This window comes from Clarias gariepinus, chromosome 2, assembly GCF_024256425.1.
Source record: "Clarias gariepinus isolate MV-2021 ecotype Netherlands chromosome 2, CGAR_prim_01v2, whole genome shotgun sequence".
Classification (NCBI taxonomy): domain Eukaryota; kingdom Metazoa; phylum Chordata; class Actinopteri; order Siluriformes; family Clariidae; genus Clarias; species Clarias gariepinus.
The window spans coordinates 34,756,685-34,768,284 of NC_071101.1; the positions used below are offsets into that span (position 1 = coordinate 34,756,685).

At 40.1% G+C, this 11,600-nt stretch overlaps 1 protein-coding gene across 4 annotated transcripts; it reads left to right on the top strand.

Moving 5' to 3' along the window:
• Nucleotides 1–2,809: 2,809 nt before the first annotated feature.
• On the top strand, nt 2,810–11,338 carry caprin2 (caprin family member 2). Of its 4 annotated transcripts, none has more exons than XM_053514114.1 (21): nt 2,810–2,891; nt 3,612–3,855; nt 3,935–3,997; nt 4,070–4,156; nt 4,237–4,472; nt 4,578–4,660; nt 5,670–5,807; nt 5,890–5,930; nt 6,077–6,331; nt 6,424–6,465; nt 6,544–6,678; nt 7,256–7,337; nt 7,449–7,498; nt 7,594–7,707; nt 7,837–7,926; nt 8,916–9,041; nt 9,115–9,286; nt 9,475–9,666; nt 10,023–10,120; nt 10,204–10,270; nt 10,357–11,338. In XM_053514114.1, the coding sequence occupies exons 2-21, from the start codon at nt 3,625–3,627 to the stop codon at nt 10,905–10,907; spliced, it is 2,853 nt and encodes a 950-aa protein (XP_053370089.1). In that variant the 5' UTR covers nt 2,810–2,891; nt 3,612–3,624; the 3' UTR covers nt 10,908–11,338. The 4 variants fall into 4 exon arrangements, with proteins under 4 accessions (XP_053370089.1, XP_053370081.1, XP_053370072.1 ...); XM_053514106.1 differs by lacking the exon at nt 2,810–2,891 and adding an exon at nt 2,919–3,056 and having other exon boundaries at nt 10,360–11,338; XM_053514097.1 differs by lacking the exon at nt 2,810–2,891 and adding an exon at nt 2,920–3,056.
• Nucleotides 11,339–11,600: the final 262 nt, after the last annotated feature.

Genomic DNA, 11,600 nt, shown 5'->3' on the forward strand with positions numbered 1-11,600 from the left:
TTTAGACAAAATTATTCATTTGTTTTTGTTTCTTTTTTCCTATCTTTGTAAATGAGTGTTTTGATCAGTGTTGGCAGCTGTCACTTTGTTATAACAACATTAACTGTATCTCTACAGGATATTCTGTTTTATTCATAATCATGTATTTCTGTTCTTTCTCAACTAGTTCATAATGCTCGGTTTTCTGTAAATAATTTAAGATATTGAACTGAATGCTTATAATATTCATTCTGTTATTTATTTCATATTTATTTGCATCACCTTACATATTCACTCTAAGATATTAAAGGAACACACATCACAAGACAAACTATGGTTTTCCACAGATTTCACAGTTTTAATACATTGCGCAACTGTATTTGATCTGTTTTCTTAACTTATTTTTTTTTCCAATTCAGGTCAAATTATTTCCAGTACCTGCCTGTTACTTTGCTTCAGTTTCTTTTCTCAGTTGTTTGTACTCTACAGGCATGTATTGTAGCTATGCACTTTGTATGAACCTTGTTAGAAAAAAAATCTGAAGCAGGTTTTATATTTTTTACCTACTCTACTTTTTACTTGTATCTTAATAAATGTAGCTTGTGATGTTATTGGTTGTGCTTGTTTTTGTGGAAAGTCTTATTGTGCGTGTGATACTTTACAAACACTGTACTTGCATAATCGGTTGAAAAGATAAGGTTCAAACATTTTCATGTCATTGAGTGGAACAAAACTTTTGGAGTGGAAAAAGATTTTGCTTGCAGACATTCTTACAGACTGACAAAAGGCTCAATAATTCACTAAATGAGGCACATGACTACTTTTCTCATTTTCTCTAAAAAAAAAAAAAAAGATTTGGTAGACTTGGGTTTAGTTTAAGAAAATGTCAATTTTAGTTTATTTCTAACTAGATATCTCAATTTAGGTTAGGTAAAATTTTACCTGTAGCCTCATATAGTTTAATGTAAAATAAGGCCAAGCTCTAGCTTCTAGAACCATTGCGTAGTTGTCACTATTCCTTTCCAACCAAATGACTTGATCTTCTCACTTCACTTGGTCATAACTTCATTTTGGCAAATTTTTGGCAAGTGATGGCTCTCATCTTCAGTCCATTACCTGTACCTGACCAGTTTCAGAGGAATGCTGTTGTTTTTGTCACACAGTGCTGATATTTATAATAACTGAACTGGGATGTTTTACTGTGTATCACTCTGCTTTTGCATGTGTTCATCACATTAAACTCCACTTCCTAGTTTTAAACTATTACTACAGTAGAGTTTTTCACATTAGCAGATAACATTACAAATGTTACTTTTAAAAATATACCTTGTTGCTTAAAATATAAAAAATTAGCAGATAAAGATGAAAAGTGAAGCCACTTGCACTAGAAGCACATTTAGTCTAAATATAAAAATGAGCTAACTAGAGTATAGGTTCTTTAGGATCTATTTTTCCTAGCGGAGCAAAACAGTCCATTTTGGTCATATTGTGTCTGAAATGTCACTTTATATTAATTTCTTGTTTATAAAACTGCTATATGTAAGTAACATCGCAATATCTAAATTTTGTCTCCTCAAATGTCAGCAGAGACATTAAGAATTTAACTTAACATTGACAGCACTTCAGTATTAAATGATTCTTTTTTTTTTTTTTTACAATTTTGTTAATGAAAATTATCTTACCAAACCAGTGCAATAATAAGAAGTATATTGCTGTATCACTTTAATCAGTATTGTGTTAAGTTTACTATACACTGGCCAAATAAAAAGGTGCGCTCATTCAGTCACTTTTAGCTTTGATTACTGCACACAATGTGGAGGCCAGTTTATGTGTGAAAATGATTCCTCTTTCTCAATCTGAGTTCTGGAATATTCCTGTGTCATCAGGAAAGATTTTTAAAAAATATATGTGTATAGATGTGATAACCTGGTGATTTAGTACATTCAGGTCATAAGCTGACTTCATTTCATTGCTACATAACATTGCTGAATCTAGACCCCAGATCATACCACTAGCTCCAGAGGCTTGTATCATGGCACTATTCATGATCGCTTCATTCACTTCCCTCATATAGAGGCATCAGTTTGGAATAAGGGTCAGTCTGAACCATCACCCCACTTGACCCTTTTCAATCCCAACGAAGTCCAATGTTTATGCTACCCAGCAAATTGCAGCCTAGTCTCGCTAACAAGCTCTCACTAACCCATTAGTGATGAGTCACGTTCAAGTTTCTTTTTAAACGAATCTTAAACGTGACTCAGAAGAACGAGTAATCCCGGAGAGTGATTCGTTCATTTTCTACTGGGCGCGCATGCGCAAACCATCGCAAACCCCGTCGGTTATGTACAGGAAACAGAATTGAGGTACTCTTTCTCAATGCCACTTCCAGTCCGAGTCGTTCGTTCTTTTGTCACGTGACTCCCATAGACGCTATGCAGTGCAATAGATTCAAACGAACGAACGACTCAGACTAGAAGATATGAGAGGTGAGCTACTCATTCTGTGTATTATAACATGTCCTTAGTTGCATTGTAATATTTCCATTACTGGAACTATACTCTAGTTAGTTTTGTTCGACTACATTTCTTCCATAACGTTGGCGGTTCAGCATTATCCTTCCAGGTTTTCCTAATGTGTCGAAGTGTTAACCCTTTCTTAACCCTTTTCCAGTCAATCACATATCCTTAGTTGTTTTGTGTGTTTGATGCAGCATAATAATTTGACTCTTCTGAAATAGTGACTATTTTTGGCCAGACAGTGTGTGTGGAAGTTGGCCTGTTTTCCAGGGATGTTGATCCTTTTGGCTTTTCACACGCCGCACTCAGGCTGTAGCGCGCAGCTTCCATTAGCGTCATGACGTCATGATTGCTCTCGCAGCTGCCGAGATTCCCCTGATGAGAGTGCATAAAAAGGTGAGAGGAGGCTCGAACTTGCCCTCCCGTTCAGCAGCTGCCGTTCCCTCTCTGTCTCTTTCTCTCTCTCTTTTTTTTTCTCTCTTTCCATCAAGCTTGGTTTCATTTTTCCTCTTTTCCACTCAGCTCTGAAAGGCTGCACTCACAGCAGGAGAGACGCATGAGGTCAGTCAATATTTTTTATTTCTACCTGCATTGTGATGGTCATCACTCGGAGGCCTTCAGATGATGATTATCTCCATGATGGAGTGAATGCAGATCCGATCTGTGTGTTTTCTCCTACATTCTGGGTGGTGGCACTGGGGACTGCTGTGCATGTTGGCTGCAGTTTGATGAAGATCCTTCTGGAGCCTGCACACTTTCTGCTTAGTCAGAGGCACAGAAAGTTCCTGTCTCACGACACACTGACTTAGTCAGTCAGCATTGGTGTCACTCATATGATTTTAAAAGTTGCATTTCTTTTACTAGCTTTTTTTCTGCCTGGGTGCCATTATTTATTCCCTGCACCATCATCAAATGCACGGTCACTGTGAAGAGTGAAAGTTCAAACTAGATGGGCTGTAAAGCATGAGATTTAAAAAAAAAATCCTTTTAAGGTCTAAGCTCAGCTTGATGAGTATACCTTTGCCTCACATCCATTGGTCTAAGGGTTTACTTAAACATTACCCTGCGGTAGTTAGTGTCTGTGTCGTGACCAGCATGTCTCCTCTTCTGCTCTAGAGAGATACGGACAATGGTTCAGCTGTTCCCATCGCAAGGCTCAGATGCCACGGTTCTCCCAGGATCGATCGATGAAGGGAAGGCCGGGCCAGAAGGCAGCCCGAGTGCAGATTCTCCACGCGCTTTAACAGCCCTGCAGCTCGCCCTCAACCCCTCTGGCACTGTCTACTATGGGTACGAGACCTACATCGAGGACGGGCTCATCTGCCTTAGGCACAAGATCCGCAACATTGAGAAAAAGAAGGTGGTGTCGTCACTAATGCCTGCTTTCTTCCTAATACTTTTTGTCGATTTGTGGCTTAACACTGTTTCATGTTATGCAGCTCAAGCTGGAAGGCTACCAAATGCGGCTAAAGAACGGGGAAAGGCTCAATCAAGATCAAATGGTAATTCTTTTTTACACGATTTTAAACAAATGAAAGATTTTCTGGCTCTAAAATGTTTTTTGCTTCTTTCAGGATGCAGTAGGGAGGTATGAAGAAGTGGCCCACAACCTTCAGTTTGCCAAAGAGTTGCAAAAGACAATCTGTGCACTCACTCAGGATGTAAGAGAACCTTTTTCTTAAAAAAAACAACTTGATTTTGGATTACCTCTCTGTCTTTCATTGAAACTTGTCATTATTAGCTGTTGAAGTCTCAGAAGAAGGCCATGCGGAAAGAGCAGGTTCAAAGGGCTGAAACTGAACAGAGGCGATTGGCTATGATGCTGCAGGTGCAGTATGTCCTCTGTAGTCTCCAGAGGCGTGAGATCAGGAAAAGCTTCGACACGTGTGAACATGCTCGCTACCTGTCTGCAAAGGATGTGGAGAAGCTGCTGAACCTGGCTTCGTTATTAGCTTGCAAAAGGGATGAGAGCATGAGGTTTGTAGAAGCTGTAGAGGTTCCTGTAAAATCTTTTGCCGCATGAAGAATGTCATGATTTACTTTTTAAGCAGATTTTAGCTGACCTTGTCTTTGTCCCTGCAGTTTGGAGGATCAGATGGAAAAGGCCTCTTTTGTTTACCTGGACTTGCTGGATGGCACAGATGAACCAGTTGCTGGCTCGACATGTGCGTTCGTCCCCCCCTTTATAATCATAATTGACAAATCAACCTATTAAAATGTAATGATGGTATGATTGCATGTCACCCTTGTTAATGTTTAAGATGAGCTAAAATTGGGAATATTTAAGCATTTTCTTCTGCAAAATAATGGATTAAAAATTCTCAGCTTGTAGGGAGTGGCATGATGTCCACCTTAATTTAAAACTTTCAATTTAAACCAAAATTTTTCTAATATTTAACGAAATTCACGTGTGCATGTGTACAAATAAAAATGTTCTTACTCTAAACCTATTACCTATGGATTAAACAAGCCAATTAGTTTTTTCCTGCTTATGACCTCTGGCTTGTTGCCCAGGTCTGCGGGTTCTCTAGAGGTGTAGCACAGCAGTAGCTCATTTACATAGACACTGAAATGCTGCATTTGAAGGAGGAGTGAATTAAAGGGCATTTGAGGCATGAAGAAAAGCATTATTTGAGGCGTGTTAGCTCGGGCATTAAAACACTGAGCTCTAAGATAAAAAATAAAATGTAGAAGGACCTTAAAGGATTACAGGAATGCAACACAGAAGCGCTTAGGGAGTTTGTGAAGTTGAAGTTCAGGTGGTGAAATTTTGGGACATGAACTCTTTAGGAGTGTATATTATCCTTGCTCTGCTTGTGTTTAAGGACATTTTAATAAGTTGTGTATTTGATATCTTACCTGATTTGTCTAAGTTTCTTATTTGGACTTGAGATTTTTTTGCACTTGTGGTAATGGGTGACTTAAAGGGTTTACATATGTATGTTCAATATTTTAAAAGTAATGGGGTGGGAAAAATTTGTTTTAGTTTAGTTATTTTACTGCATGTAGCATTTTTTTTTTTTTATGAAGGGTGCCAATAAATCTCTAGCCATAGTTGATTTATGAAAAAACCTTCAAATATCCATGACTTGCTTTTCCTTACTACATTTTTAATTCTGTACACACGTGTCCTGATGGCTTTATTTTAAGTATAAATTCACATTTCTTTGCAAGATAAATCCCTCAGGGAGAAACTGCTCCGACTGGTCGACTCTGGTTTATTTGATCACCTCCCAGAGCCTAAAGAAGATCCAAAGAAGAACGACGATGAACAAAAACCTGATGTTTCATCTACATCAAGCACCCTCCCTGGTAAGTTGCATGGTGTATGCACAGTAGTGTACAAGCTGCTTCACCTGTTGGTGTGTGTGATCTTTGTTCTTTTCTTTTGCAGAGGTGGGCAGTTTGAACTCTGTCGATCTGGCTTCAAGGCAGGTAGGAACCAACAAACTACTGTTCTTCTGTCTAAATCTTGCTTTTCTTTTCTTGGGATGTCCTCTTTATCCTTGCTAGATCAAGTTATGATATATTTCTCCTGTTCTTTGCACTGAAGTGTGTCAGTAACTTTAGAATGATGCCAGTTTTTAAACAGACGCTACATAACTGAGAGCGACCTCACTGGCCCTAGGCAGGGCGACGACATGAACGTGCAGTCACCGAACTGGAAGGTGGAGTTCTTGGCCCATAAAGAACAGGAACCACCAGACTCTTGGGATATGGAGGTTTCTGATTCACCAGCATCCTCCAAAGTAGGGTTGCAAAAGCCTTGGAAAGGAGCAGCAGGATTCATTCCAAAAGCCATGGTCAATATGAAGCCTGGTGTTGAAACCAAACAGGTTGCTCTTGATGTTTATTTTACTCTTGTGGGGCCAAGTGGAATCTGCCAGTTGGTTGGCTGATCAAATCTTGTTTGTATTTAATATCTTAGAAACGGCAGAAGAAAATTAAAGGAAGCCAGACCACCAAATCTGTAAGTGTTCCTGTCCTTCGTACTTTTTAGTTGTAGTCATACTAATCACAAGCATGTAGTAATTCTCTGCTTCAATAGAATGGGGATGTTAGAAAACCTGTATCCATGGAGGTGTTTAACTCGCCGTCCTCTCTGGCTAAAGATCCAGCCTTGCGCAGACAGCAGCTGGATCACCTGATGGATCAGATCACCGGCTCCTTCAGCTTTATTCAGGTACACATCAGCACTGCATGCTCATCCTCCTTTAATTCTGTCTCTTTATTTTGCCATGTGTTATGGTATTTGATTTTTTTTTTTTTTTTAACAGAACCAATTTTCAGACTTAAAAAGGAATAATTAAATAAATATATACCAGAAATGTACATTTATTTGTAACCAAATTTCGAAAAAGGTGTACTAGTCTAATGCCTAAGTTTAAGTGAATTCTGTCAGACATGCACAGAATTTGAGACTGGTTTCAGACCCTTCAATGTGTGAATTGTAAATGTTGAAAGAGCGAGTTTAACCAATGTACAGACACAATACAATATATTGAGGTAAAAGCTAAGCATCTTTAATTTGAAAATGTGTGGAAATATAAAGAGAAGGTTATTGGTAGCTGCCAACAGTTATAAGCCTGTCTTTGCTTCAATACAAAGTTCATTAGATTTACCCAAGTTTGTTTCAATACAAATAAAGTTAATGTTTTTGCATTAGGAAAACCCCTATGGAGCATCAGCTCTATTTTGGGACTTTTTTTTTTTTTTTTAGGAAAATAAAACAATTTCACAATATCTTGAATCTCATTCAGGACTCTTTGCTGGATGGAGAAGCCGTGCTGGGTAATGGCCGAACAAGAGGGCTGTGTCTGTCTCCGGTCACCTCTCCTCTGGGTAAAGCTCCCTGCCCGAATGGATAACTGATTGTGATATGCTGAATGTCTTCCAAATGACCGAGCAGTGGTCTTGTGCAAGTGTGATATCTAAAGCTTGTTTGTTTTACAGCTCCTAGAGAACAGAATATACCAGCTGATATCCTGCCTCCATCTCACAATGTAAGTCAAAGTCACATTTGGCAGAACTGTTGTTTTTATTTTTAAATTGCAGTACTTTTACAGTTTTTGATATTTGTGTTGTGTTCATGTGCCAGTCAACTCCTCTTCATGGCCACCAATGTTCTGAAGACCCCCAAAGCACTCTGACCAATGGGGATCAGATCACAAACCCTTCTGACCTAAAGCTCAACACTCAAGATGAACCACAGGTAAGCCACTTCGTCCAGCTATGTGACCCTACTATTCTGTGAAAATAGGGTTTTTCTTATTTACATGTGGCGTAAAAAGGATGAAATTAATATGAATGGGTTTTATAACAAACTGCTCTTTGGTTCTAGGTGGAACAAGAAAAAGGTTTCACATCTCCACCTCTCTACTGCAGAGAGTCGTGCATCTCTGCACCTTGTGAGAACAAGAACTCTAAGCAGGTCTGTATGTAAAGATTACATGTCCCCTTACACTAGAGTTTATTTAGAGTTACTTCAGTGATTTTCTATAGGGTTCTTTCGGAGATTTACCATTTAGAATAATAAAAAGCTACATTTTCAGTTGGGTGGACCCACATGTACATCATATCCATATAAGATGAATCAGCGTAAGGAAGCAAAGTTAGATTTTTTTTTTTTTTTTTTTTTTCTTTCTGCAAAAATTTCCCTAGTAATTAAAACTTTACATGACAATTGATAGTCGACACTGTCCATGCTGTGGCCTTCTTGCATGTCCATTTGCAGCCAAATGTCAAGGAATACCAACAGCATTCAAACAGGATTTTCTGTCCCAATCTTTTCAATGATGCCAAATTATGTCGTCACTTTTGACATGCCAGACCCATCAGTAGAACCATTTGATTGGAATCTGTTCCATAGCCTGAAAATGGTATTCCTGGCAACTCCAATCAGTGTCTGTTTGCATTGCACCAGGTTAAAGCGTTCATGCATGATGGTATGAAAATGATATGCATCAGAATTTTTTTATTAGCTTTGACACCACGACATGTCAGCTGGAAGTCATCACGTTTTGTGCATGTATACAGGATGCTCTTAAGAAAATGCTCCATGATAAAGTATCAAACTAATGAGCATGATAACGTTACATCAGGAACACATAAGGTAAAAAGGCAAACAATCTAATTTATTTCAACAGTACTTTTTAGTAACAATGCTAAAAATGTAATAGTAACACTTTGATTCATAAGTATGAGCTCAAAGATGCACATCATTGGTTAGAGTGGCTGTGATCGTTACGGTAGAGTATACCCATCCCACTCAGAATGGCTAATTTCCCTCTCTTGGACCCCTCTCTTGTGCATGTAACTTGACACTTGGGTCTGATTAAGATGGGAACATATCTATGAATGATTGCCTTTATCTGCCTCAGGGTGATTTAAAGCAGGTTATTCATACATCGTGTGCAACAGGTAGGAAAGCAGCCCCTTTCTAATGGAGACGTACCCTCGACTGTTCTGCCACAGTCCTTTAGCACTCCACCCAGCAGACGATCTCTACCTGCAACCAGCACTGCATCCTTCAGCAGCCTGCACTCTGTGAGTGTATTTATAAAATTAAAAAAATGCATGTTTTTAAATGATCAAGTGCTCAAGTCTGTCTGTACTCCAGGTCTTCAGCGGGGATGTTCCAATCACCAGGGGCTCTGAGCTGAAAACTGATGAAAGCGGGTTTTTAGGGGGCATTTGTCTGAGCTACAGTACAGCAAGCACTCTGAGTCGCTCCACCGCTAGCACCCAGACTCCACCGGAGCTCAGCCTGCCACAAGATGACCTGCAGATGGGTAATCAAAAATAAAAGGGGGTGGTAGATTTCAAATGCATTACTTAGACATGGTGTTATACATGCTTTGGATTGTTTAGTGTAGGTAACTTTGTGGTTTAAGTATAGATGTGTTAAAGAAAGCATGTGCCATTTATGATGAATTTAAGTGCAATATTTTTATCTATTCTCCCCCCCAAATCTATCCAGAGAGTGCATATCTCTCAGAAAGCGACATCAGCGCTACCAGCCAGGCTTATTCATCTCCTGGGCCAAATTCTGGCCCTCAGTCTCAATCTAGTCTGGTCCAGCATTATTACCCTCGCAATACACTCAGAGGTATGGCACACGGTGCAAGAGGACACTCTCATTCCTCACTCCGTTCACCTGGGGCTTCCAGAGGTATCTTCCTTCTTTTCTTCTCTATCTATTCTGTTTTTTTCATTCTGTTTAATAGATGCTTTACAAGGGGTGTTCAAGTCAAACCGGGACAACACAATTCTGAGACGCACAGCCTTTAAAACATTTGCACCTTTCAGGTGTTTTACTGCGACTAAGTTTGATCACCATACTGTTCCTGAAGTCTTCTGTAAATTGGCTTTACACCTAAATTTAAGAAATTGAGTTTTACTTGAATGCCCTTCACTTCATTGGTTGAGACTTTTTTTTTTTTTGTAAAGGGCCAGGATTCTAGTGCTGGTGGGCTGGATAATGATTTGTATTAATTTTTCCCCCCCCTTTTACTGTGAATTTCACAGGAGGCTTTGATGTACACAGAGCAAATGTACGTGCTCCAGGAGGAGGCTTTAGTTCCCAGACCCACCGTGAGACTGGATCTGTTCTGTATACCTCACAGGTAAGAGACGTTTGATTTTCTCACTCAGCTTTTGACTTCATGTAGAACAACTTGGTTTTGATCATCTCTCAAATATTTCTTAGGAAAATGGGTATCAGACGAGTCATAAACGCACCGGAGGGACGGCAGCTCGGAGGAACAGCTCCGTTGGTACATCAGTTGGTTATTTCTCAGCTTTGCCATTCTTGGAAGGATTCTGGATCAATCTAAATACAGGTCAAATTTCTTGTGTGTAGCAGGTTGGAGCGACTCCTCTCAAGTGAGCAGCCCAGACCGCGAGGGTGCATATATAATAGACTCGGCTCACGGTGACTCTCTGACCATTACAACCTCTGCGATGCCCTTAACTGGACCTCCTCCTCACACCTTGATGCCTGTTTACCCGCAAATTCGCGTGGCCTTTTCAGCTGCTCGTGCCACAAACTTGGCTCCAGGGACTCTGGACCAACCTATTGCTTTCGACCTGCTCCACAGCAACCTTGGCAATGCGTTTGATGCACCGTCTGGCCACTTTTCTTGCCCTGCAGCAGGCACATACGTCTTCTTTTTCCACATCCTTAAGCTGGCCATCAGTGTGCCGCTTTATGTCAACCTGATGCGCAATGATGAAGTAGTGGCTTCAGCGTATGCCAACGATGGTGCACCTGACCATGAGACGGCCAGCAACCATGCCGTCCTCCCTCTGCGTGTTGGCGATCACATCTGGCTGCGCCTCCACCGTGGCGCCATCTATGGCAGTAGCTGGAAGTACAGCACCTTCTCAGGCTTCTTGCTTTACCCAGATTGATTTATTCTGTAAATCCTCTCTTGAACAGGCACTTACACTGGGATGCTAATTTGGATCTGTTAGCTTGCCTCTGCTAAATCACACTCCTTGCACATTTTTCACCACAGTAGCATGTGTAGATGTGGCAACATTTCGTGTCTGCTCATTCCAATGTTAGTGTTGATCTTTCGGCTTGCGGACACCTTTACTTTAGATGCTGGAGCCATACACCTGAAGCCATGTCTGCTAATTGTGCCTTTTCTTTCTGGTTACCGAGCACTTGAATGGCTTGTATGAATGTAGAATAGTTGATCTGAATACTTGACACGTTGAGCACTTTAAAAAGTGGCACTGTGACTGTGTGGTTGTGGATGTACAGTAACGCTGATTGCCAATTAGGCAAACAAACCAAATGGTTCCTCTTGTGCCTGAATAAAAGATGTGCAAACTTACTCCGTTTCCTGATTTGCTGTGTCTGTTGCGTTTTGTTAAAGCAGAAGAACTGGTTCACAAAAGTGAAAATATGATGGGCTTCTTGCTTTAGTTACCCAAGCTTTATACTGAAAGCTATTGTTTAAAAGCCTTATTAACATTTTATGTACTATGTGACCTGGAAGGAGGCTTGATTTTTCAATTTGAGTGTATTTACTCCTTTTTTTAAAAGTCACCCTGAATAATTCCACCAGGGGGCGGCATCCTCAAACACTTCAGGGT